This window comes from Peromyscus maniculatus, chromosome 21, assembly GCF_049852395.1.
Source record: "Peromyscus maniculatus bairdii isolate BWxNUB_F1_BW_parent chromosome 21, HU_Pman_BW_mat_3.1, whole genome shotgun sequence".
Lineage (NCBI taxonomy): Eukaryota > Metazoa > Chordata > Mammalia > Rodentia > Cricetidae > Peromyscus > Peromyscus maniculatus.
This window is the reverse complement of record NC_134872.1, coordinates 27,182,618-27,208,492: the sequence shown is the minus strand read 5'-3', so window position 1 is coordinate 27,208,492 and position 25,875 is coordinate 27,182,618. Positions and strand designations below refer to the sequence as shown.

Below are 25,875 nucleotides of genomic sequence, written 5' to 3'. Positions count from 1 at the left end.
AAGTAACGCTTGGAGAACAGCTGGAACCTCGGAGAAGCCACTGCCTACGGAACAGCTGGTCTCTGGGCATTCCTTCACACGAGGCCCCACCCCACGGGACCCTGGCATGAGGGTGTGGCCACTCAAGACCAGATTCATCCAGCCCTCCGCACTGTTCCTCAGCCAAAGGAACTCCATGACAAAGCCGAAGCCTCACTGTGAAGTTGTCAAGAGAACAGCACCTGTCACATTCCTTACATCCTTCTCTCAACAACGGTGACCAAGTACTGTTCACCAGGGAGCCAGTTGGCGCCTGCTTTTTAAGGGGTTCCTACCCGAGCTTGCCGATGGCCACTCCACTGACTACGGTGAGACCCCACCATTTCTCAAGGGCCTGCCGTTTGCCCGGCTTTGTGCAGACTTTAGTGTGCACTCAGCAACACACCGGAACAGCCTCCGCAGGTGGCACTGGTTGATTTCACCTCACTCATTGGGACAACGAGGCTCTGAGACCGTAAAGCACTTGCCTAGGGTCACAGAGCAAGAATTCAAAGAGGCGCACTGGACACAAAGCTATCCCCGCTGCTCCAGACACCAGGAACTGACCGGCAAGGACTGTAAGGATCTTCTTGTGGCTCCCACACAGTGGGGTTGATTTTCAAGGGAGAAAGAACCAATGGCCATTCAACCTTCTGCTTCAGCTTTCATCGGCAACACGGAGCATCCTCGGAGATGCTGGGATCCTGAGGACCCCTGCTCTAGACCCAAGTGGCTCTCTCTAGCACCTGGTGTTGGCCAGTTCTAGCAGCCCCTTCGACCCACTAGGGCTTGGCCGCTCCTCATCGCCCAGGCCCATTTCACAAACGAGAAGACTGAGGGCAGGTACTAAGAGCTTAAACCGGAAGTGACCCACCCCCAAAGATAGGGACAAATGTGCCTCCTGGGGCCCCCTCCCATAGCCTACCTTCATTGTGAAGGTCCCCATGAGGCTCTGCCCACTGCTGCTGGACCGCTTCCCGGCGGTATACCACGTGTGTCCTTCCGCCGGCCTCCTTGGCCTGCTGCCCTCTCTCCAGAGGCTCGATGAAGTAGTCGGAGCTGTCTGTGCGGATGAGGCCAGCCTGCGGGCCAGGGAGAGCAGGGGCAAGGTGAGAGACAGAAGAGGTGAGAACGTGGGACACAAAACAGGCACATGTGAAGGCTCTTCCTCCAGAGCCTGGGAAGCCCTGGGACTCCTGGACGTCCTATGACAGGGAAGCGCAGGGGAGGGAGGGAGGCCGATCATGGGAGGGGGAGGACCCCCATTTTAAGCACTGAGGGACCTGCATTGCTTGTGCTGGTCATTTGAGGCTTCCTGTGAACTAAGAGTTCTATTTTTACCTTTCAAGGTAAGTGGGGCGCACACAGTCAGGCACAACATTCTGACAGTATGCTGCTCCCCCTAAAGGCAAGAGGGAAAACCCCAGAACCAAAGGGAAATCAGCCCTTGGATAGGTGTGGACCCTGCTCCAGGACAAAAGGTTATTGTTTCAGACCTAAAGCATACATGCATGGTACAGCCGGGGTTAGGGTGGGAGGGGTGGAGGGGGGGGGAATAGAGGCTAGGGGCCCCACAGGAACCTAGCCAGGATGGTGTACCAAGGGGGCAGGCTCCCCTTTCAATCTCACATTCTGTCCACATCAAAATATTGCCTAAAAAAATAAAATAATAAAATAAAATCAAGAGCTGGCCTTGGAAATCAAAACACAAAAATCTAACCTTGGCCAAACCCAGAAAAATGTATTATTAGCCACCAACCAAGACCATAATGAAAGAAGCCAATAAAGCATATAAAGAGACGTGTGTTAATATGCATGTGCCTGCAAATGTATATAGACGCACCCACGTCATCTCTATAAAGTAGGCCCACCCACCTACCACGGTACACGGAATATAGCAGATAATGTTTAATAAATAAGTATTTGTTGAATTCATTCACTTGTTCTAACAGATACCTACTGAAAGCCTTCAGCATCCCAGACACCAGGAGCCCAGCTGTGAACACAAAGCCGTGCTCAAAGGCACATTTCTATAAGCTGACGGGACTTCTCCATTTGAACCAGAGATCCCCTCCTTAAAGCAGCCACTGCACGACCTTCAATTCTGCCCACCTCCCCAGCTCGGCCTGTCTGGGGGAGCTGTGTCTCAGGGAAGTCCTTCCAAGGCTCCAGTGCGCCTGCCCCTGCAGCATCAGGCCCTTCCCATTTGTTAGTGAAGCAGAAAACCAAGACGGTCAGGACCAAGATGGTCGCCTTCACACCTCGTTACAGACCCATTCGGGAGGCCGAGGGAATGCTCCAGGGGAAAATGGTGGCACTGTGATGGTGTGTGGCCTCCCCAAGGCTCCATTTTACCAGGCCATGGGATGGTCTGAGAAAATCTTGATGCTTTTGTTAGAATGTCAGGGACAGAATTCTCCGGCTGGGAAGGCACAGTGTAAAACACTTGCTACACAAGCCCGACCACCTGCATTCAGATTCTCAGAACCCACATAGAAGCTAGACCCAGTAGCACAGGCTACCCCCATCGTCTCAGCACGCCTGGGTGGGGGACTGGAGGCTGAGGCAGGAAAATCTCAGCCAGCCTGACATAAGCCCCGTGAACAAGAGATCCTGTTTAAATCAAGGTGGAAGAAGAAGAGGACTGGACCCAAGCTTGTTCTCTGATTGCATGCACACTATGGCTCGTGCACATCTGCACATGCTTGTAACACACACACACACACACACACGCACGCACGCACGCACGCACGCACGCACGCACGCACGCACGCACGCACGCAATGCCAGCATTAGCATTCCTTCAAAAGACTCAGCACCTACCACTCGCTCTGGGAAACTGGTAAATAAGGCTCAGCCTCTGGCTCTGGGAAGGAGCCAAGGATGAGGAATGTCCTACCCTGCCCAGCACCAGGGCAGGTGCGGCCCTGAGGGATAGGTGTGCACCAGGCACCTAGTTACAAGAGCTAAACACACAACCTGACACCGCTGCCCGAAGCGGCCTGTGTTGGCCCCATGGAAATACTGGCAAGAAGAGAGACCAGCAGGAAGGGGCTCAAGTGCCCTCGGCTTCCTGGCACCAGCGCCATTCTCTCCCATGTTGGCAGCACATCTCCACTCTGCCATTAGACAATGCGACCTCCCTCAAAGGCCTGTATGCAGTCTGAGGAGAGCTATGGTGACCCCAGCTGTCAATCAGGCACCTTGAGACAGGCTGCCTGGGCTAGACCCCACAGCTCGATGGAGGGAGATGAAAGTACGAGAGGAGGAAAGTGGTAGGGTAGTCAAAGACCCAAGCCACCCAAGATGGATAGGGCATGCCAGGTGGATGGGGACCTTGGGCAGTGTATGGAGGCATGGACTGTGCCATAGACCAGAGAGGCACTGAGGATCGCAGGCAGAGGCTGAGCAAGGCTAAGGAATAATGGCTGCGGTGGTTTGAAAGAAAATGGCCCCCAAAGGGAGCGGCACTATTGGGAGGTGTGGCCTTGTTGGAGGAAGTGCGTCACTGTGGGGGCGGGCTTTGAGGTCTCCTATGTTTAAGATACAGCCTAGTGTCTTAGACCACTTCCTGTTGCCCGCAAGTCAAGATGTAAGGACTCTCAGCCCCAGCACCATGTCTGCCTGCACGCCTCCATGTCCCACCATGATGATAATGGACTAAACCTCTGAGATTGTAGGCCACTCCATTAAACGTTTTCCTCTGTAAGAGTTTCTGTGGTCATGGTGTCTCTTCACAGCAATAGAAACTCTAAGACAATGGCCAAACTCAAGGGCCTCTACCACTGTATATCTGCAGAAACCCAGGGCACATGAAAGATGCAGGGTTGAAGGGACAGCTGGTGGCCTCAAGCAAGGACATGCCTCAAAGCTATTGCAGCTGGGCAGCCTTGACAGGACTAATGAGAAAGACCAGGCCAGCCCACCACCACTTTCCATACTCCTTCCTATGTCCCATCCACTAGAGAGGAGCCGTTCCTGGTGCAAGCAAAGAAACCATCCCTTCGCCGGTCTATCCTGCAGGCCAAGGTCCATACAACGAGGCTTGCCCAGGGCGGGTGGTCTGTGCCATCTCAGCCCTCACGCTTCTTAAAGCAGCCTGGCAGAACAGAATTCCCTAGACCAGTAGGCAGAAGATTCCACCCACCTTTCTCATGCCTTGGCCCTTGTGGCCCAGATCCTCTCTTCTATTCTGCGACTTGTTTAACCAATTGCACAAAGCAAAGTTTTCAAACGTTGACACCTCCTGCCTCGTGGTTCCATGTGGTTGGTTCCACGTGGTTCCACGTGGCTCAGAGCAGAGAGGCAGGTTCTAGAATGATCTGGATGCCATCATGACTGCTCAGCCCACAGTCACTGACCACATGTTTAAGCTCCAGATTGAGAGTTCCTAACTTAATAACAAAACCAGCTAGGGGGCCTCTAACTTATGCTTGGGTGTCTCCAGTGACAAAAACCTTCCTCTCTCATGATGCATGAAAGTCTCTATAGGGGTGCTCCACACATATCGACTTGACAACAGCCTACAGTCACCAAGAAGGGTGTCTCAGCTCTGTGACTGTCTTTATCAGGTTGGTCTAAAAACATGCTTGTGAGAGATTGCCTTGATTGTTAATTGTCAGAGGAGGGTGCAGCTCCCTCTGGGTGGCAGCATCCCCTAGGCTGGTGGTCCTAGGCTGTATAAGAAAGCTAGCTAAGCATACTCCTGAGCAAGCCAGCAAACAATATTCTTCCACAGTTTCTACCTTCAAGATCTGGCCCTGATTCCCCTCAGCGAAAGACTGTGACCTCACATTGTAAGCCAAATGAACCCTTTTATCCCCTAAGTTGCTTTTGATCAGAGTGTTTTTATCACAGCAACAGAAAGGAAACTAGAATACATCCCTATGCTCTATGCTTTATAAACTGCCTTATTATCTGTTATTATTAAAAAGTAGTACCAGTAAGTCAGTGTGGTTGTTTGAATGTAATTGGCCCCCGTAAGTTCATAAGGAGTGTCACTCTTAGGAGGTATGGCTTTGTTGGACTAGGTATGGCCTTGTTGGAGGAAGTGTGTCACTGTGAGGGTGGACTTTGAGGTTTCCTATGCTCAAGATACCGCCCAGTGTCTCAGTCCACTTCCTGTTGCCTTCTGACCAAGATGTAGGCAGCAATGTTTCTGCCTACATACCTCCATGCTCCCCTCCATGATGAAAATGGCCTGAACTTCTGAAACTGTAAGTGGACCACCCCAGTTAAATGTTTTCCTTATAAGAGTTGCCACAGGGGCCGGGCGGTGGTGGCTCACGCCTTTAATCCCAGCACTCGGGAGGCAGAGCCAGGCGGATCTCTGTGAGTTCGAGGCCAGCCTGGGCTACCAAATGAGCTCCAGGAAAGGCGCAAAGCTACGCAGAGAAACCCTGTCTCGAAAAACCAAAAAAAAAAAAAAAAAAAAAAAAAAAAGAGTTGCCACAGGGGCTGGGCAGTGGTGGCGCACACCTTTAATCCCAGCACTCAGGAGGCAGAGGCTGGCGGATCTCTGTGAGTTCGAGGCCAGCCTGGTCTACAGAGTGAGTTCCAGGAAAGGCTCCAAAGCTACACAGAGAAACCCTGTCTCAAAAAACAAAAACAAAAAAGAGTTGCCGTGGTCATGGTGTCTCTTCACAGCAATATAAACCCTAAGACAACCTGGCTTGGTGGCACACACCTTTAATCTTAGCACCCGGGAGGCAGAGGCAGGTGGATCTCTATGAGTTCGGTGCCAGCCTCATCTACAAAGTAAGTTCCAGGACAGCTAGAGCTGTTACACAGAGAAAATTCATCTCATAAAAATGGGGGGGAAAAAGTCCCTACACCTTATATTGTCTTATGCCTTTTCACCTTCACAGCCCTATATGAAGGCACTCTCCTCATACTAGACTCATTTCATAAATAAGTTTTAGACATTCAGAAAGTAAAACAACATGTTCAAGCTACCCAGTGAGGTATTGAACAGGAGCCCAGGTCTGTGTGGTCTGTAACTGATACACCATATAACCTTGGCTCGTCTGGGCTGGGATCTGCCCTTGGGGTCCTTTCCTAGTCCCACCTGGGGTTTTCTTGGCTTCTGTTGGGATCTGGCCTTTCAGAACAAGACTGCTCAATGTCACTTCTGGACAGTTGTTGCCATGGACACCTCCCACCACGAGTGTGACAGCAGAGGAGACTCAAGGTTCATAAAGGGAGCAGTGCCCTCCCACTCCCCAGGTGACTTCCCATCTCAACCAGAAAGGATCCTCAGCCCACACTAACCTTCCTACCACACCCGCAGCTCTCCATCACCTCCGACTCCTCAGTCCCGCCGGCTCCGGCTCCTGACCTCAGGCCTTGCCCCAGGGCCGAGCTGAAGAGTGTCTCCCAAACCAATTTACTAAGTAGGACGAAAGAGCTGGACCCCGTAACGAGGGGCACACACCTTGTGACGATGGGTCTCATTGGTCCCCAGAGATCAAGAGCAGAGCCTCTCCAAAGATGGTTCTTATCCCATTTGGGGTATGATGCCTAGGCCTGGGCCAGATGTGGGCTCTCCCCGAGCCTCAGAGACCCTTCTCTTGGAGAGAGGATGAGGAGGCAAGGCTGTCAATGGCTCCAGCTATTCCTAACCTTCATGGAGACCTACCTCTAGGGTGTGAGCCACCCGGGCAGCACCAACGCTGACCCTTCCCCACCAGCTCTGTTCTCCTCCTTTACACACAGGGAGATTTGGCGCAAGTTCCCTGGAACCACTGCCCTGGCCAGGAAGCCAGGCACCACGCAAGGCAGACAGCCTGGCAAGCAGAGCTTCCTGGCACCCTGCCTCCTCACTAAATCACCCCGTCTCTCAGTTTATGAGATGTTTATATTTCTGAAAAGTGGTAGCTAATTTTAAAGTACTAAAATCAAATCAAATTTCTGGATAGAACATCAAGGAGAAGAGGGGGAAAAATTATTTGTGGAAGGCTGGAAAAATCAGCGTCGGCCCTATCGATTCCCACCCATTGCTTATTCTGTCACAAAGAGTACATAAGGAGGAAATGTACACGAAAAAAAATGGTTCCTCACACAACAAAAAACAAAACAGAGAATGAATCCTTGGTTACGTCTAGCAGAGCCACATACCAGGTGGGCCCTCAGCCCGTCGCCCGCTCAGGATGGAAACCCTCCAGGGAAGGCCGGGCCACCCTAGCCTTGCACCAAACTCCCTTTAATGTGGCTAATTCTCAAGTGTCCTTCCTGAGAGGTGTACGCTAGTCGGGGCAGAGGTTCTACTTGGATTTTTCCAGTGACATCCCTTCAGTGGCGAAGGCAACGGCTTTTTCTGTCTCTACCCAGAGGCCTCCAGGCCGTGCTGAGGTTTGCCCCAGTTGCCCAGGTGGGGAAGAACTCTCAATGTCAGCGTGAATCCCAGAGCACCTGAAGAAGTAGTCACGTGACAACTGAGGAGGGGAGTAAGGCTTAGAAATCACCTCGTGTAAAGCCGGGCGGTGGTGGCGCACGCCTTTGATACCCACACTGGGGAAGGCAGAGATAGGCAGATCTCTGTGAGTTCGAGGCCAGCCTGGTCTACAAAGTGAGTTCCAGGACAGGCAGTTGTTACACAGAGAAACATGTCTTTGGAAAAATAAAAAAGAAAGAAAGAAAAGAAAGAAGGAAAAGAAATCACCTGTGACCTGCTATGGACCTAAGTGAGCAAGCTCAGTTCATGACTGGTAGCAGTCTACTGTCAGGACAAAGTCCCAGACATCTTAGTAGACAACAGAAGCAAAATTATTTGGAAATTAGTTCATAAGTGTGCCTTTGTATGTATGTGCATGGAGATCTAGAGGTAAGGCGACCTTGAGACAGCAGACAAACCTCCAGGGTGGCCACAGGAAGGCCTGGGAAATACGTTCTCAGGTGAAAAGGGCCAGACTCGGCTCCTGCAAGCATGGCGGTCTCTTTGGCATGAGCAGACTCCTCGGCTCGAGGAGTGTTGCCCTCAACACTCCAGCCCTTTCAAGTACCTCCCCTCCCTACCCAGCCATTGCTCCAGCCTTGTGGGAAAGAGCGGCCTAACCATCTCCCTGCCTCCCTCTACCCACACAAATGGGCTTCCGGAGCTAGCACTTCCTGAAAGGTGCTCACCTGTGACTACCCTGTAGCCAAAGCTGGCTGTCCCTTCCTTGCCCTGGCCTGGTCTCCTCTGGTCACATTCTCTTTCTAAGCTTATCCCTGATCCTGGCTTAGAAGACCTCCTGCTGGCAGATAATCCCTGATCATACCAACCATCCCAACTCCTTCCTTATACATATGTGTATTCTTTTCATGTTTACCCAACAACCCCCTGGATAGATAGAGACCCAGATTTCCCCCAGGCAGGCAAACTTCAGAGAACTCTAGGCTGTGTCCAGACCTGCTCTCTCTTCTTTATTTTACCCATTTCTGGGGCGGGGGGCAGAAATCAAGGTAGTCCAGGACTCAAGACCTGCAACTTCTGATACCCTAACCCTGCAGTCAGTTCAACTGCATGCAGCATCCAAGGGTCCATTAGGGCCCAGGTCCTGAGGAGCCATGCTAGGCTACTGTCTCTGATATGACATGAGAGAAGTGCCATCCACCACCTTAGGGCAGAGATCCTGTCAGGGCTCCTCTGTGCACAGGCATGATGGGGAGCCGTGAAGGGGGTAGGGTAGGGGGAGACAAGCCTCTACTAGTCTTAACGAACTTATATCTGGATGATATAACTTTTACAACTTGATAATTAAGACAAACAACCCAATTTAAAAATAGGCAAAGGATCTGAGTAGCCATTTCTCCAAGGATTATATTTAAATGGCCAATGAGAAGGTGCCCAGGGTCATTAGTCAGCGGGGGACCTCAAATCCAAACCACAATGAAATGCAGCTTCACACCCACTAGGTTGGCTAGAATCAACGTAAGATAATAACAAGTGTTGGCAAGAAGGAGGGAAAACTGGAGCCATTGCACACTGCTGGTGGGAACGTAGAACGTACAGCCGCTGGAAAGCGGTCTGGCAGCTCCTCACACGATTAAACAGCTTTAATACAGCATCCAGAAAGTCCCCTCCTAGGTACAGACCCAAGACAAACAAAAATACGTCCACACACACACAAAAAAAAAAAAACTTGTCCGTGGACTGCTAACCTTCATTGGGAACTTGGTTGGATCGAGAACCACCTAGGAGACACACTTCTTAACGTGTCTGGGAAGGCATTTCCAGATAGGCCTAACTGAGGAAGGGAGACCCATCCTGAATGTGGGCAGCATCACCTCACGGCCCCAGTAAGAAGGGAAAAACGGGGGACGCGAGCAGCAGCGCTCACCTCTCTCTGCTGCCTGAACAAAGATGCAGAGTGGCGGCCCGCCTCACACTCCCACCACCATGCCTCCCCCGCCATGAAGGACTGTACCTCTTCTTAAACCCTGTCAGACGCTTCGTCATAGCAAACCAGAAACGCACCGAATCCCAGCGCTTATAGAAGCATTGTTCATAGCCATCGAAAAGTGCAAGTAGCCCAGATGCCGACCATCGACCTATGACATATCCACACAACGGAGTATTACCTGGCCATAAAAATGAATAAAGTGCCGACACACGCCACAGAGCAGATGAGCCTGAAAAAGCACTGTGCCAAGTGAAAGAAGCCAGACACAAAAGATGACAGGCCTGTGAGCACCTTTCCAGGAAAGGGAGTGGGGAAATGTGTGGAGAAAGCACGTGAGTGGCTGCAGGGAGGAGGGATTTGACTGGGCGAGAGGTAAGGGATATCCACTTCTCTACGAGCTGACGAAAACTTTGTGTTGAATATGGAGACAGTTATGCATCCCTGTCTAAAGAAAACCCACTGAAAGCTCGGTGTGGTGGCACACTTAAACCCAGCACTTGGGAGACAGAGGCAAGCAAATCTCTAAGTTCGAGGCCAGCCTGGTCTATAGAACAAGTTCCATAGCAGTTAGAGCTACACAGAGAAACCCTGTCTTGAAAAACCAAACTGAGAGAGAGAGAGAGAGAGAGAGAGAGAGAGAGAGAGAGAGAGAGAGGGGGGGGGGGGAGAGAGAGAGAGAGAGAGAGAAGAGAAAAATAAAATCCACTGAACTGTGTGCTTTGAACGGGTAAACTCCATGGTGCATGAATCACATCTCAGTAAGGCGGCTGCGTGCTCAGGGAGACCGAGACACACACGCGCAGCACCAAGCTGCCTGCTTCCTTGAAGTGTGAGTCAGTACGGCTCAGATGAAAAGCCCAGGGATGTTGCAAACTCAAACCTGATGTGAGGCCCCAACTCCGGGAGATCTGCTAGAGGCAAGGGCAGCCAAGGCCTCGGCCTGAGCCCAGGAAAGTCTGCAGGCTGATTCAGACGGGGCTGATGCATGGAACCCTTACAGGATGGGGCTGAAAAAGCCAGCCTTGTCCCCAATGGGTGGGCTTTACTACACCCCAACCCAGCAGCAGGAGGACTCCCAGGACCGGACACAGGCTGGAAGAAACATCAGGAGTCAGCTGGGGCCAGTGCCTGGGACAGGATGACCACTGAGTCTCTGTGTTCAGGGTCATGACCTCTGCAGACTCTGAGAGGGGCTAAACCTAGCCTATCTGCAGCAATATTGTGGGTGATATGGGGAAATGCAGGGACCCTAAGTTCAGTGATTCCCCGATTCAAATCTTGGCTTTGCTGTTCACAGGTAATCTTGGCTAAGGTGACGTTCTGTGCACTTCTCTGGTAAAGAGGTAATACATATGCCAGACATCATTTCTGCCTTCCAGTGACAGATGTGTGGCAGCTATAGTTGCTGTTGTTGCCATTAACACCACTCAAAACTATGTTTCAGAGCAGTGGTCCTCAACCTCCTAATGCTGTGACCCTTTAATACAGTTCCACATATTTTTTTTTGTTTTGTTTTGTTTTTTTTTTGTTTTTTCGAGACAGGGTTTCTCTGTGTAGCTTTGCGCCTTTCCTGGGATTCACTTGGTAGTCCAGGCTGGCCTCGAACTCACAGAGATCCACCTGGCTCTGCCTCCCGAGTGCTGGGATTAAAGGCGTGCGCCACCACCGCCCGGCCCCACATATTTTTTGTAGTGACCCACAACCATAAAATTACGTTCGTTGCTATTTCATAACTGTAGTCTGCTATTATTATGCACCACAATATAAATATCTGTGTTTCCTGATGGCCTTGGGAGATCCCTGCAAAAGGGTCATTGACACCCCCACAAAGGACCACAAACCACAGGTTGAGAACCAGTTTTAGAGCCTGGGGGCTCAGAAAGGGGATGGTGGGCTGAGATGGGAGCACCGTCCTTGAACCCCAGAAAGGTTTGTCTCTGACTCCTGGCTCTGCCATAACTGGATTTACCTGCTCAGATCCTCTGCCTGTAATTGGGAAGACATTCCCAAGAAGAGGGAGAAAAAAAAATCCCACTGGGTAGGAAAAGTCCCTGCCAAGAATAGGAGGCTGGCAGAGGGCAACTTTACTCAGGTGTGATTTCTTTCTCTTTAAAATACTCTTTTTGTTTGTTGTTTCTGTTTTCTACTTTTCTATGGTTCCCTTATCTCAAAAGGCAATCCTGTTCTACACAGATGTCTACAACTCCCTTCCCCTAAAGCAGTTTGAAAAAGGAGACTGTGTTCACCAGCTTTTCGTGGCTGTGACAAAATGTCTGAGAAAATCAAGTTCAGCAGGAGGAAAATCTATCTGGCCCATGGTATCAATCCATGGTGGTTTGGAGCTACTATTTTTGAGTCTGTGGCAGCAGAGGGCAGCATGGCAGAGGACCTATGGTACAGCAAAGTCGCTCTATCTCATGGTAGCCAGGAAGCAGTTGGGGGCTCCATATGCCCTCCAAGGGCTTGCCTTCGATGACCTAACTCCCATGAGTCTGTACCTCCCAAAGGATCCTCCACCTCCCAGGAGCAGCACAAGTTGGTGACCAGACCTTAACACCAGAGCGTTTAGGGGCACATTCTAGATTCTGACCATAGCACCAATAACAATGGACTCCTCCTCCTCTGCCATGGGACTTTCCTGCCAAGTGGTGGTAAGGCTCCACGGGGAAGTGACGCATCGGAGACCCTACAGTGCTAGGTGGCACAGGTCCTCTCCAAGCCTCGATTTCCACATTTGAAGCCAAAGGGTTGGGGAGATCAAATGAAGGAGGGACAGGAGAATACCTCCCCGGGTCTGACGTCAGCAGGGTGGGGGTTTATTTTCTTTCCTTCCTGGGCCCAGCCTTCCTGATCCTCCACGACCTGACCCTCATTTCTCTGTCAAATACATGGCTAGGACAACTGTCCTCCCTCCTGGATGCTCATTTCAATCATCCCAGGAATTTGCAGATCTACTGCCGCCCAGGCCACACCCCAGACCCATGACATCATACCTCAGTTGGAAGGGCTCGGACATCATATGCCCTAAAAGCTACCCAGGTGATTCCCACACACATGGTCAGGGCCAAGAATTACACACCCAAACTGAAGGTTCCTGGTCCATGGGACGGTCCTCAAAGGGATGACTGAGGCATTCCAGGTCTTTTTCACAAGATGAGCAGGTCAGCATGGGGGTAGCCAGAATAAATGCAGAAAACGGACGGGAAATAGAAACTCCAGGGGACCATCTGTGCTTGCCCTGAGTGGGGTTAAGCCAAGCCAGGGTGGTTCTGCATGCCTCTGGCATTGGGAGCATCCCCACCCTTGTAGGGAGTGACCAAGGATTCTCGAGATCACTCTATCAGTGCCTCAGCCATCTCAGGACCTCACTCCCTCCTCCCCACAAGGACCTCACTCCCTCCTCCCCACAAAGACAATGCCTCTGCGAGTGAAAAATAACTGGCCAGGCAGGCCGGTGGTGGCTCAAGCCTTTAATCCTAGCACTTGGGAGGCAGGAGCAGGTGGACCTCTGTGAGTTCGAGGCCAGCCTGGTCTACAGAGCAAGATCCAGGAAAGGCGCAAAGCTACACAGAGAAACCCTGTTTTTGGGGGAAAAAAAACAAAAACAAAAAAACAAAACCCTGTCCAAAACTGCCCCCAAAGACCATGAGGGTCTTGAGGTCCAGGAAGTGGCCAAGGGGTTATGATCTGCAGTAGCCAATGGCAAGTAAGGGATGTCAGTGGTTACCCAAGGTGGGGACGTCCACAGTGCCGGTAAGTCCAAGTCCCTCCGTGGGTTTGATGGTGATGATGATAAGGAGGACAATGACAGAGGTGGTGATAATTAACTGTCCTCTGTTGCCAACCAGAACACAGTTGGTTTATGTCATTAACAGCTTGGTAAACACACTTAAAGGAAGGGTGGCTGTTTTTCTTCCACCTCATCCCCTCTCCGGAGGGAGGGGTCGTGATGTAGGTGGCGGGGCTGGGCTCACACCAAAAGGTGTCCTGAGCCTCCCCCTTCCTCTGCAAACCATGCCCTGGGACCCGTCCAGAGTCCGAGCACTTCCCCCTGGGGGGCTGAAGCCACCCATGTTTTCATTTTCCTATGCCCAGAAGCCACACGGCTCCAAGGCTCCCCTATCCCACTCCATCATCGCCACAGCCCACCATGATCGGGCTGGGAGCTCTGCCTGGCCCCTTGCTTGGCTCCCAGTCCTGGCAGCGGCTGTGGCTTCAGGACGAGGAGACAGGAAGCAGGCCTTGAGTGCCAGAAGGCAGAGTGCCTGCCAAGCCTTGAACTGAGAACAGCTCCTTGCACGGAGGCCCCGCAGTCTGCACCCTGCGGCTCAGATGCCAACCAGAGCACTTGGGGAAGCTCCAGGGAAAGCGTATAGACGGCCCCCTTAGCCTGGGAGAGCCGGCCAAGAGAGAGCCCAGAAGGTCCTGCCTCGGCTGTAAGCCACCTCTCTCCCCAGCGTTAGGTCACAAGCGTAAATAAATGTCCATCTCGGACTCTGATACAGGGTCGGTCTGCGGCAAGTGACGGATGAGCTCTGTGGCAGCCTAGGAGAAGAAGGTTCCTGTGCCAGACAGGGAAGCACAGGAGAAGAGGAAGTGGGGCACGTCACACACCCAAATCCCATGTCAACGGGTTCCAGCTCAGTGGCCCTAACAACACACCGACCCTCTCAGAAATACCAGTTTCCTTTACAGAGGTGCAAGAGCAGACAAAATACAAATAAAGCCCCCCCCCCCGCCCCCGTGGGGACTGCACCACTGGAATGCTCCATATTGCCAGGCTTCTGACACCTTGTCACTGTGTCTATTAGTTACCAGCGGCACACATTTCCGTGCCGCAGCCATAAGGCCTCTTCATCTGCAATATCATTCATTCCCTCATCCACGCATCCATTCATTCATTCATTTACTTGTCTAATCATTCATCAGAGAGGGTCCATTCTAAATACTCCCAATACAATGCATGCGCGCGCACACACACACACACACACACACACACACACACACACACACACGCACGCACGCACTTCATCTTCACACTGAGCTACCACTTCACTGAGCTGGAGACAGACAACAAACACATCCGTAGAACTATAGCATTCCAAAGGAGACAGTGGTAGATGATATAAAACAAGTCTAAAGGCCATTGGAGATTAAAATTTTATTTGTGGCACTGAGAAATTGGACCTGGGGCCCTGTGGATGCTAGGCAAGAAGTCTATCACTGGGCTACATCCCTAGCCCTTTTTTGATTTATTTAAATTTTGGGATAGGATCTCACTAAGTAGCCCAGGCTGGCCTTGAACTCAGACAGGCTTTTATTTGTTTCTTTTTAAATAAGACAGGGTCTCACGGTGTAGCTTAGGTAGCCTGACACTCACTAGATAACCCAGACTGACATCAAACTTGAAGCAATCCTCCTGGCTGAGCTTCCCAGGGAGCTGAAATTACAGGCATGGACCACCAAGCCCGCTGAGGTTGGACTGTGGCCCTTATAAGAGATCTGGTTTTGAGGCTGGAGAGATGACTCTATGGGTGAGAACTCTTGCAGAGGACCCAGGTTCAGTTCCCAGCATCCATATGGTGGTCCACAAGCATCTGTAACTCTGGTTCCTAGGGATCAGACACTCTCTTCTGACCTCCTCAGGCACACATATGGTACACAGACATACGTGAAGACAGAACACTCACACACATAAAATTAAACTTTAAATAATAACAACAAATCTGCTTTCTCACAACAGTGGCCATGGGGAACTACGGGGACCCAGTAGCTTCCACATCTCCAGGCCAGTAGCTCTGGAAGCAGCTTGTATCCTGATGGATGCTCTCACCCATAGACCTCTGTCTCAAGCCAGCCTATCTACAGCTCCCTAGCACCATGTCACTGGAAGCTAAGCAGACCACGAGGCTTGCTGTGTTCTATGGCATGCAGTGAGCATTTCACAGCAGCCCACCCACTCCAAGATCTGAAAACGGATAGGAGAGCAGCCATGGTGATTTGAGGCTGAAAAACGAGAAAGTTTCATTGGAGCGAAAGCCCACTCACTTTTCCTTGTTGGCCTCCGAGTTCTAAGGAAGACAATGCTATGCAGAAGCGGGCAAGTCCACCCCTTGGATCAGGAGCCTTTAATAAACCTCCTTTAGGACCCAGCCAAGTCCAGGAGTCCCGAGGACAGCCCTGTGGCTTTCAGTATCCCGCATCCTGAAGCTGTTACCATGGCTACCATCTCACTGGCCATCTCTGGCCTTGAGTCACCACTCATGTGAACTTTATCCTTTTCCATTGAGTCAGGAGGGGCTGAGGGATTGTGGGAGGTGCCTTGGCATCTCCCTGAGGGGACAGTCACTTCCATATGTACCCTGAGTCTCCTCCCATCCCTGGGCCTTGGCCTTCTTAGCTAGGAAATAGAGGGGCACTGAGGCTCCAGAGCCTCTTCCAGACATACTTTCTCCAAGGACAGGGACTGTTCTGAGCTGAGACCTACTACAGGAATGGTTGTGACAGGGCCATCTTCAGACACAGGAGTAGTTGTCACAGCCACTCCTGACCTGCCAGGGCTGAGACGTCATGTGGACATCGGTGGCAGTTTTAGGGCTTTGAAGGCAGGGCAAGGCCCACGTGCTGCTAACCCCATGCCAGGGAGCTGGCAGGAACTTAAGAACTTTCCACTGCCGAGCTGGAGGAGCTCCTGCAGGCACTCACTGGGAGCCCACCCGGGTCTCTCCCATGGAGACCAGGAGGCAGATAGGCAGGCAAGTCCAGCCTTCCACCAGCCCCAGCCACCCCTCCCTCTAGCCAGCCTGGAGACACAGCTGAGGAAGGAAAATCAAACCAAGCCTCGCTGGGAGGAGAGTGAGCAACAGCAGTGAGGTGATGTCTAGCTTTTATTCCATATCATAAATAGGTTATTAACCCAGGACTGACAGCAAGGCAGGGCTGTGGGGAGACCAGGACAGCAAGACTGTGATATTGACTTTTCCTCAAGGGCTGGAAAGTCCCAGAAGCCGGGCTGCTCCACTCACACAGACCAAGTAGTCCAAAACAGAAGCAACAGGAAAGAGCCCTCCCAGGAGCAGGAGGTCAGACTTGGAGCAGACAGGACATCCTGGAGTCTATAAGGGAACCTGCTGCACACCTCACCACTCTGTCCTTGCTCATTCAAGTTCCCATTCACTGTCCCCAACTTTGAGCAACAACTTAACTGCAGCATTTTAAAAAGATCGTGTGTGCCTGGGTGTGTGTGTGTGTGTGTGTGTGTGTGTGTGTGTGTGTGTGTGTGTGTGTGTGTGACACATGTGTGCAGGTGCCCTAGGAGGCCAGAAGAGGGCGCCAAACTCCCTGGGACTGGAGTCACAGGCTGTTGAGAGCCACCCAGTGTGGGTGCTGGGAATCCAACTTAGGTCTTGGAGGAGCAACAAGAGCTTTTCAGTGCCAAGTGCATCATTTCCAATCAACAAAACTACAACGTAGTTGGGGGTGTATGTAACTCAGTCGGTAGAATGCTTACCTAGCAAGTGTGGCGCCCTGGGTTCCTTCCCTAGCACCACATACAGGGCACGGGGGTACACGCCTGAATCCCAGCTCTCAGGAGATGGAGGCAGAAGAACCACAAGTTCATCTTCAGCTACATAGCAAGTTTGAGGCTAGCTTGGATTATATAAGACTTTATCTCAAAAACAAAGAAGGTAAGGACATCACTTTATAGGTGCAGAAATGGGCTTAGAGAGGTCAAGTCCCTCTGTGTGGAGGAGAATTTGCAAAGATGACAATGTCCTCAATCCTGTCCCTGTGTGTACATTCTTTGCAGGGAAACATTGCCACTCATCCCTTTGAGAGACAGAGTCCATGTCCTTGCCTGGGAAAATCTCCCCTAGCTTTATAGTGTGGCTTGGCCAATACAAAGAACATCACAAAGCTTCCAAGGCTGGACCTTAAGAGGCCCTATGGCTTCTGCCTTCCCCATCTTGGAACGCTGCCTGGAGACTGTGGGGAAAGAGCCAGGCTGTCTGCTGGAGGAAGAGAGGCCACAGAGGGAGGAGAACTCAGGCCATGTAACTTATAGCCAGCACCACGCTGGTATGAGGAAGAGGCCAGAGGGGACCTTCCAGCCAGCCCACCCGGCAGCCTCAAGAGAAGGCCCAGGAGACAGTCAGAATAAGGACCACCAGGAGAGGGCCTGGGTGAGGTTAGATCAGTGTGGGCTCTGACTACCAGATGAAGCCCGCAGACCCCTGGGTGGCCTTCAGACAAATAAGATGCCCTTGACTTCATCATCCTGCCTGCCACCAACTCAGACTAGGAAACGCAGATGACGAGGATACACCAGCAGACGGTCATTGCTGACAGGTCTGTGAGGGGCCCTTTGCACACTGACAAGTCTAGGAAGTAATGGAAGCTATGATGACCTCTGCTTTCGAGATAAGAAGACTGGGGAAGAGATAGGTTAGGGAGTTGGCCAGGGTCGCAGCGCATGCACAGGGCAGAGCTGGAAGTTCACCCCAAGTAGACCAGTTCCTCATTCCAAATACACACTGCGCAGCCTACTAGTGCGGGCTGAAGATCCTTCAGTACCTGAGTGTTGAAATCTAGTCATAAATGTGACTGTCTAAAAGGTGGGGCCTTTAGTATGTGATGAAGTCGTGAGGATGGAGTCCTCAGAAAGGGGACTTTTAGATTAGCCACCTTATAAAAGGGCTGGTAGCAACTCCCTGGCCCTTGTTGGCCCTCCTTCCTTCCTGTCTCTGTTTCCCTTGCGCGATGCCTGCCATTCACCCTTTGAAACGTGTTCCAATCCCCCGAGCCCCTGTACCTCTGCACCCCTCCTTCCCAGTGCAGTCCCTGGGGCTGAGCGCAGTTTGTTTTAAACGGTGTACTAGAACGTCAAGCATCAACTCTGAAACCCCAGAACCTGGCCGGAGCCTGGCTCTGTGCAAGGCCCCCCGGACTGTTAACAGTGCCGCACCTTGGAATGCTCCCTTGCCTGGGAAAGTGTCTGAGTGGTGTCATAATCGTGCTCCCTCGAGCTGGGCAAGCATCGCTCATACCACCCCCAACCCCACAAAGCTACCACGGTGTGGGTGGGTGGAGGGCCCAGCTAGCCTGAGGAGCCAGGTGGTCTAGGTGGCCACGAAAATAAACCACTGGACTGAGCCCCACCTTCAAGACCCACCATAAACTCACATGATGAGGACCCTAAATCCAGGGACCATTAGAAACTTACTAAAGGTCCAAGTCACACAGCCCATCGGCACCAGAGTTGAAAAGACTACACTTCCCATCTCACGATGGCTGCCAGCAAGACCTTTCCAGGCCTTTCTGTAGGCCAGGTACTTTCCATAATTATGTGATTAAATACAGTCCACACATGTGTAAGTGCATTGTGAAAGGTACAGCTTTCGTGACGTCCTGCTTCTCCAGATAGGCATAGTTATGTGCCCACAGCAGCAGCATTCACGTCTCAGCCCTTTCTTCTCCCCAGAGTGCATGCCACTGTGGCAGTGTGTGTGCGCGCGCGTGTGTGTGTGTGTGTGTGTGTGTGTGTGTGTGTGTGTGTGTGTGTGGTGTGTGTGTGTGTGTGTGTGTGTATGTGGTGTGTGGTATGGGTGTGTGGTGTGTGTGTATGTGTGTGTGGTGTGTGTATATGTGTGTGTGTGGTGTGTGTAGTGTGTGTGTGGTGTGTTATGTGTGGTGTGTGGTATATGTGTGTGGTGTGTGTGTGTGGTGTGTTATGTGTGGTGTGTGGTATATGTGTGTGGTGTGTGTGTGGTGTATGTGTGTATGTGGTATATGTGTGTATTGTGGTGTATGTGGGGGTATGTGTGGTGTGTGTGTGTGTGTAATGTATGTGTATGTGGTGTGTGGTATGGGTGTGTGGTGTGTGTATATGTGTGTGGTGTGTGTGTGTGTGTGTGTGTGTGTGGTGTTTGTGTGGGTGTAGGTATGTGTGGTGTGTGTGTGTGTGTGGTGTATGTGTGGGTGTGGTATATGTGTGTGGTGTGTGTGTGGTATATGTGCGGGTGTGTGGTATATCTGTGTGGTGTGTGTGTGTGGTATATGTGTGGGTATGTGTGGTGTGTGTGATGTATATATCACAGATACATACATGTATGTGCAGGCTGGCGTCTTTTTTAATTGTTCATCACTCTCTCAAGACAGCGTCTCACTAAGCCTGCTCCTCAGTCAGGCATCTCCTGTCTTGACCTCCCCGGCACTAGGGTCACAGGTGTGCACTATGACACCCAGCTTTTTAGGGAGACACTAAGAATCCAAACTCAGGTCCAGATGTTTGCCCAGCAAGCCCCTAACCAGAGACTAAGCCATCTCCCCGCCCACTGCAGCCCCGATTTAAAGGCGAAAGGACTCTAGTTCAGAGGTTGCTGGGACCTAAGGGTCGGAGAACAAGGAGGGTTGGATCCTGCCGCCTTCAGGGGGGCCCCCCAACCCCACCCTGTGCCCCTAAAAATGCAGCGGTTGCAGAGCGGGAAAACAGAACCAGATGTGACAAATCTTACACGTGTGGCCACTTCCGCACAGACCTTGGCTCACAGAGGCACGGAAGGCAGAGGGGGGCACTGTGTAAGTCAGTTCCCTCACCAGCCCGGCACATGGCCTTGAGGCCCAGGACTCAGCTGATAGTCTGGGTTCTGAGTAGATCCAGTGAGGACACAGCCCTGACCAAGAAGCAGAGACACACACACCCCCATTCTGAATCCCACAGCCCCTCCAGCACCCACAGAGAATTGGCCTCTACCCAATCCCATGTTCCTCCAGATACAGAGCATCGGTAGTCATGATAAGCAACATACTGGGTCACTTGCAGTCACCTGGAATCATTCCCAATCTTGACCCTTGGGCTTGAAAGTGTCCCAGGCTGCCGGCTTCCGAGGAAGCACTCCCCAGGAGGCAGGCTGAGCCTTCTACATCCCTTCCCGAGTCAGTCCTTCACTCTGCCATCAAGAGCCCAGCACATGCACTCCTGTTGGTGATGTTTGGACAGCTCTGAGGCAATGGTGCCTCCTCTCCTAAGCCCTGTTCAGCTCAGCCTTAGTATTTTATGACCCAGGCAGGGCAGGCCTGGCTGGAGTGTTCAAAGCCAGACTCTAGAAACCCATAGCGGATTCCTCCCCACCCTTAACTGGAGCACAAGACCAGAACTGTGCAAGGCCTGGGCTAGACTGAAGATTCAGAGGACAGCAAGACCCATCCTGAGTTTGACCCTCCGGATCTAACGCTCCTTTTGTTGTAGGAAAAACCCTCTCTGTGGACAGACCCACAGCCAACTTCATTGCTGTTGTGAAAAGACCGTCTAAGCAGGGGCTCCATCCTCATTTGACCCGTGACCTACACCAGAGGCAGTGACCCTCATCACCCACTCTACCATCCGGCCCAGTGGGCACCTGGGATACAATATATCATGCATGTCGTTGGGGATGGACACAGCAAATAAATAAAGGTAATTTTAAAAAATTAAGTGTAAATCTTAGACACAGAAAACAACTTCTCCAAGGTAACATGGCTAAGGAGACTATTTACACAGAAGCCACAGCAATGAGCAACACCATGCCAGGCATGTTCAGCTCCGGGCCCACCCATCAACCCTACCATCCACCAGCCCCAGCCACCAGGCACACATGTCATTAAGCACACTGCACCGTGTGGCCATGTAAGGCACACCCCACTAAGTCCTATGTCAGGGCCATGTGGCCCTGGCCCCTGCAGATCTGGCAGATAACCACTTGTCAGCAGACCGATGAACTGGTTCAGTGACAAGAACAGTTTCTGAGGAGGTCTGAATGGTGCTACTCACCCCCTTCATACCTTAGCTGAGGCCCAAAATGCACAGATGGAGCATCTCCCCATGCCTCAGTCCAGGTGGGCAGACACACAGACTCAGTACCCACCGTTATCTGGGCAAGCTCCTACGTCTCTCCCACTGACCCCTACAACCCAAGTTTCTCAAAATCAACCTATGGATAACCTCGCCCCAGATCACTTGGAGAGTCTGGTCGACAATACAGATCCTGGGTCCCACCCTGGAGAGGGAGACACTGTATCTCTGAAGACAGGGCATTCAACTCCCCATCTTATTGGTGACCCTATTGCCTATGGTAGCATGAAAATTGTTTGGAGAAAGGGGGGCAAAAGTAGTCAAAGCCCAGAGGTTAGGAGGATGGCTCAGTGAGAAAGTGTTTACTATGTAAGCAGGAGGGTTGAAGTTCTGACCCCCGGTACCTATGTGAAAGTCAGGCGTGGTGGTACCCTGAATCCCAGGGCTTCACTGGTCAGGCAGCCGGTGACCATATACACTACATGTATGTGGGGGGGGTGTGATTGTGGGGAGAGAGAGAGAGAGAGAGAGAGAGAGAGAGAGAGAGAGAGAGAGATGAACAGTAAAGTATAGAATATCCCCACCATCTGGGGGATGAGGGACCATGCGGAAGAGTCCATGAAAAGCAGGGAGCTTAGAGAGGAGACATGGGGAAGAAAAGAAAGATGTGCCACGTGACACAGGCACAGGGTGACTCCTGCTGTCTGATCCTGGCTGGGAAGCGAGGTCACACAGTACTAGTATCACATCAGTTTAGTAAGGGGCAGGGACCAGGTTGCAGCCCCAGCATCTAGAATAGGAACTATGTGCAGACTAGGTAAACAAAGCCCGCTAGGGTGTAGGGGCTCCAGTCTATAATCTCAGTGCCAAGCGGCAGAGGCGGGGAGGGGGTCCTCAAGTTGGAGGGCTACATGGCAAGACCTTGTCTCAATAAGTAAATAAATAAGTGGGTCTCCATTTTAAGCATGAGGAAAGAAGACAGATTAGCTCATCCAAATCTGCACAGCTTTCCAGTGCAGCCACTGGCATACTCCACAAGTGGTCCTCAACCTTCCTAAGCTGTGACCCTTAATACAGTTCCTCATGTTGTGGTGACGCCCCCCCAACCATAAAATTATTTTCATTTCATTACTTCATAAGTGTAATTTTTCTGCTGTTATCAACCATAATTTAAATATCTGACATGCAGATAGTCTTAGGTGACCCCTGTGAAAGGGTCATTCGACCCCCAAAGAGGTCACCATCCACAGGTTGAGAACCGCTGCCCTAGACCATACCTTCCTAGCCCTGTTTTAGTCTGGGTCCAGAGATCCCAGCAGGTAGCTTATGGGTAGTTTCCTGGTGAATGAAAGCATTAGAAAGGTCCCACTATGGCCACCTCACACTTGGCAGAGTCTGGCAGCCAGTAAGAGAATGACAATGCCCGTCTGGAAGACAGTCAGGCCACTGACATTGTGTACCATGTCCTCAGAAACCCCAAACCTACGGGGGTGGGGCGGGGACTGGGGGCTGTGAAAGGGACTGGATGCCGGACAGGAGGGAAGACCTTGTCCCTTACCAATCCATCACAGTTGCTGATGGCAACAGCTGCCCCAGGCATTCCGGTGACACGTCCGGTGTACACACACTCCCGCTGCAAGGGTTGTCGGAAGAGTTCCCGAAAGTCCTCCTGCCATTCCACGGGGGCCCCTGGGGCCACCAACCTCCGGTTGGGCTGAAGGCTCAGGTGAAGCAGCTTCCCAAAGACGGTCACATTGAAATAGAGGAAGGGGTGCCTTGGGCCACCAGGCCGCAGAGTCTCTCTTTCCAGTCTCGGGGGGCTGCGAACCACCCGGAGGTGGCTATGCGAAGAGGGTGCCGTGGGGGCAGAAACCACATGGGACAAGAAGCGTCCCCGAAAATCCGTGCTGCAGGGCACAGTCACGACATAGTCACGGAGTTTCCCAGAGAGGTGCAGGTCTGTTGGAGGTAAACACACAGAGTCACTTCACTGTACTAAGGTAAGAGGAATCTGGGCATCCCCTGTCGGGGAGCTGGGGGAGATGGACAGGCAGCGCAGAGCATCACTTATCACAGATCCCTTAGCCCAAGTTCATTCATTATCTCCCCATTGCTTCCTAAGCCTGCACAGTCACCCTGTGCTCAGTCCAATGGCATCCAGGTAGACATAAATTTGTGAACGTCCATTCTCTCCGTCGCTGTCCGGTCTTTTTTATATTTAGCAGACGTAAACAAATGATGTCAAACAGAGTCCCGTCACCATAGCAACAAGCCTTCCAACCTTGAGCACGGCTTAGAAAGGGCTGAAATTCCAGATCTGCCTCAACTCCCCCACTGTACTGAAGTCACCAGCCTGGGGCAGGGGCCTTGCCAAGCTCCCAAGAAGGCAGCTGCCAAAACAAACACACCTAGGAACCCCCGGGGGGTGGGGAGGGGATCCTGGCCCTTGACACAGAGAAAGGAGGGGCTGGGGAAGGGAGCGAGGGAATGCACCGTTATATATTTTTCCGAGGTTAGAGAGGAAACTTTTTAAAGCAGCAGAGTGGCTGCGAGACTTCTCCACTGCCCAGCCCCAAGCAGGATAAATATAGAGCTTCCAAAATAAAAAGAGACACAGGGGGTGACCTGCCCACTTGGGCTGACTGAAGTGTGAGGTCATGGCCTCATGCTGCAGGCCACTTGCCAGTCAGTGGGCCCCATCCTCACACAGCTCTATCCCTGTGCACAGCCAGGCAGGAATGACAGCTCACTGGCTCCCGGGCCGGTGATTCATGGATACAAGTTGGAAGGAATGTCCACTTCTCCATAATCCTATCCCTCGCCTCCCCAGCTCACAGCACTGATCAAACACACCCAGGAGACAGACGGATGCGCCTTTCAAATCCCCCAGGCAATTGCATGTGGGCATTGTGCCCCTTTTATCTTTTAGCTGTGATAGCCAAGGAACCCAAGAATGTGCAAAAGGGGCCCCCCCTTGGGCACATGAACCCTGCCTGGAAATGACAACCTCTTCTGTATGCCCCAAAGCACCGGAAGGGTACCCATATTGTAAGATGTATGTGGTGTGTCTCTGGTCTGTGCCGGGGAGACAATCTGCAGTGTCTGGGGATGCTTTGTGGGGGGCTTGGAGGGAAATAGGGGAAGAACCTCTTTTTTTGGTCAGAAGCAACAGTGCCCACAGTTTTCTGCTATGGGAAGCAGTCACCTGCTAGCCGGATTCCGTGTGGGACAACCAGACATGCACATTCAGACACGCACATGCACACAATTCCACAAGTGCCACCCAAGTTGGAGACAAGGCATTAAAAGATCAAGAGAAGTGGAGGGAGAGAAGGGGGGAAGGTGGGCTCACTGTGACTCTTTCTCACCGGAAGAGACTCGTGTTCCCAATCCCCGCCAGTGACAGAAAGGGACAGAAATCACTAAAAGCAGCCAAAGCCAAGCAACTCAAGCCTGCACCAGGCACGCCGCCTTCCACCCCTCTCCGAACCCTGCCAGGCTGGCTCCTGCAACCTGGGGCCACTCTGGCTGTTCGCACCCCCAGAGACCCCACGTCCCCGCGCGACCGGCCCGCACGCACCTGGGGTCTGACTGCCCGCGGCGGCGCAGAGCGTGCAGTACCAGGGCAGCAGGCAGGGCAGCAGCGCGCAGAGCCGAGCCATGTGGCCGCGCGGGGGGACGGGGACGGGCAGACACCCGAGTCCCCGGACTGCCGGATCGCAGACAAGCCGGCAGCCTCCGCCTCCTGCCGGCCCGATCCCGGCTACCCCACGGCACGGCGCCCGCACTGCTGGCTCCAGCTGCAGCCGCTCTGGCCGCCCGCGCTGTCCCGAGCCGCCCGCCCGGACTCGGCGAGACCGGCTAGGGGCGCGCGGGGCGGGTACACGGGCAGGGCGGGCCGCGAGGCTCGGGCGGGGGGCGCGGGCGCTGGGGGCGGGGGCGGGCCTGGCGAGCCACGGCGTGCGGCCCGGATCGGAAGTGCCACGCGGAGCCCGCGCGGGGGCTCCTGGCGCACGGAGCGATCGTCCCTTCAGACGCCAGAGCTTTCCGGAGCGACGGCCTGCACAGCTTCCCATAGCCGCTCCGCCCCCCTTTGCGGGCTCCGTGACTGCTCCAGAGCCATCGCTCTTGGCGGGGGGGGGGGGGGGCACCGCACTTTGAGGGTGAGGATGAAGAGCCCCCATCCCAGGATGCCCTGCTAGCTCCTGACCCCTCACATCTTCCCACTCTGCAGATGACAGCGCCATGGACCCTAGAGTACTTCCGCTGTCCTGTGTCCTAATCAAGAGCAGGGCACAGGGAGGTGAAGAAGAGGGGGGCCCTTCAGGGCCATACAGCCCGACTGCCCAGAAGGAAATCCCAGCGCTGAGCTCAGTTTCCTCACCTGTGCCATAACCGTTAACCACAGCACACAAAAGACACACAATAAACGATGAGTGCCCAGCATGTCCCCCCTGGGCACAGGACCCGCACACGGTAGCCTGCAGCGCAAAGAACAGAGCGTGTGTGTGTTGCAGGCACAGCAGACTTGTTGAGACCAGTTGCACCGTCAGAGCCCACAGCCCAACAGAAAATCCCATGCTCTTGCTTCACTTTTACAAGTGTGTTCCTAGTCATTTGAAATTAGACGATAATTCAAACGAC

The 25,875-nt window shown here is 52.6% G+C and overlaps 1 protein-coding gene across 2 annotated transcripts in view; it reads right to left on the bottom strand.

Annotated features, from left to right (window-relative positions):
- Window positions 1–25,141, bottom strand: part of Adamts14 (ADAM metallopeptidase with thrombospondin type 1 motif 14) — a 75,863-nt gene extending 50,722 nt beyond the window's left edge. The window contains exons 1-3 of one of the 2 annotated variants that reach the window (XM_076557184.1): window positions 24,812–25,141; window positions 22,790–23,190; window positions 944–1,100 (exon numbers count right to left, since the gene is read on the bottom strand). In XM_076557184.1, the coding sequence (XP_076413299.1) occupies window positions 944–1,100; window positions 22,790–23,190; window positions 24,812–24,893 (640 nt within the window). In that variant the 5' untranslated portion in view covers window positions 24,894–25,141. The remainder of the gene's footprint in view (window positions 1–943; window positions 1,101–22,789; window positions 23,191–24,811) is intronic. The other variant, XM_006972702.4, reaches the window with a different exon arrangement.
- Between the last annotated feature and the right edge of the window lie 734 nt (window positions 25,142–25,875).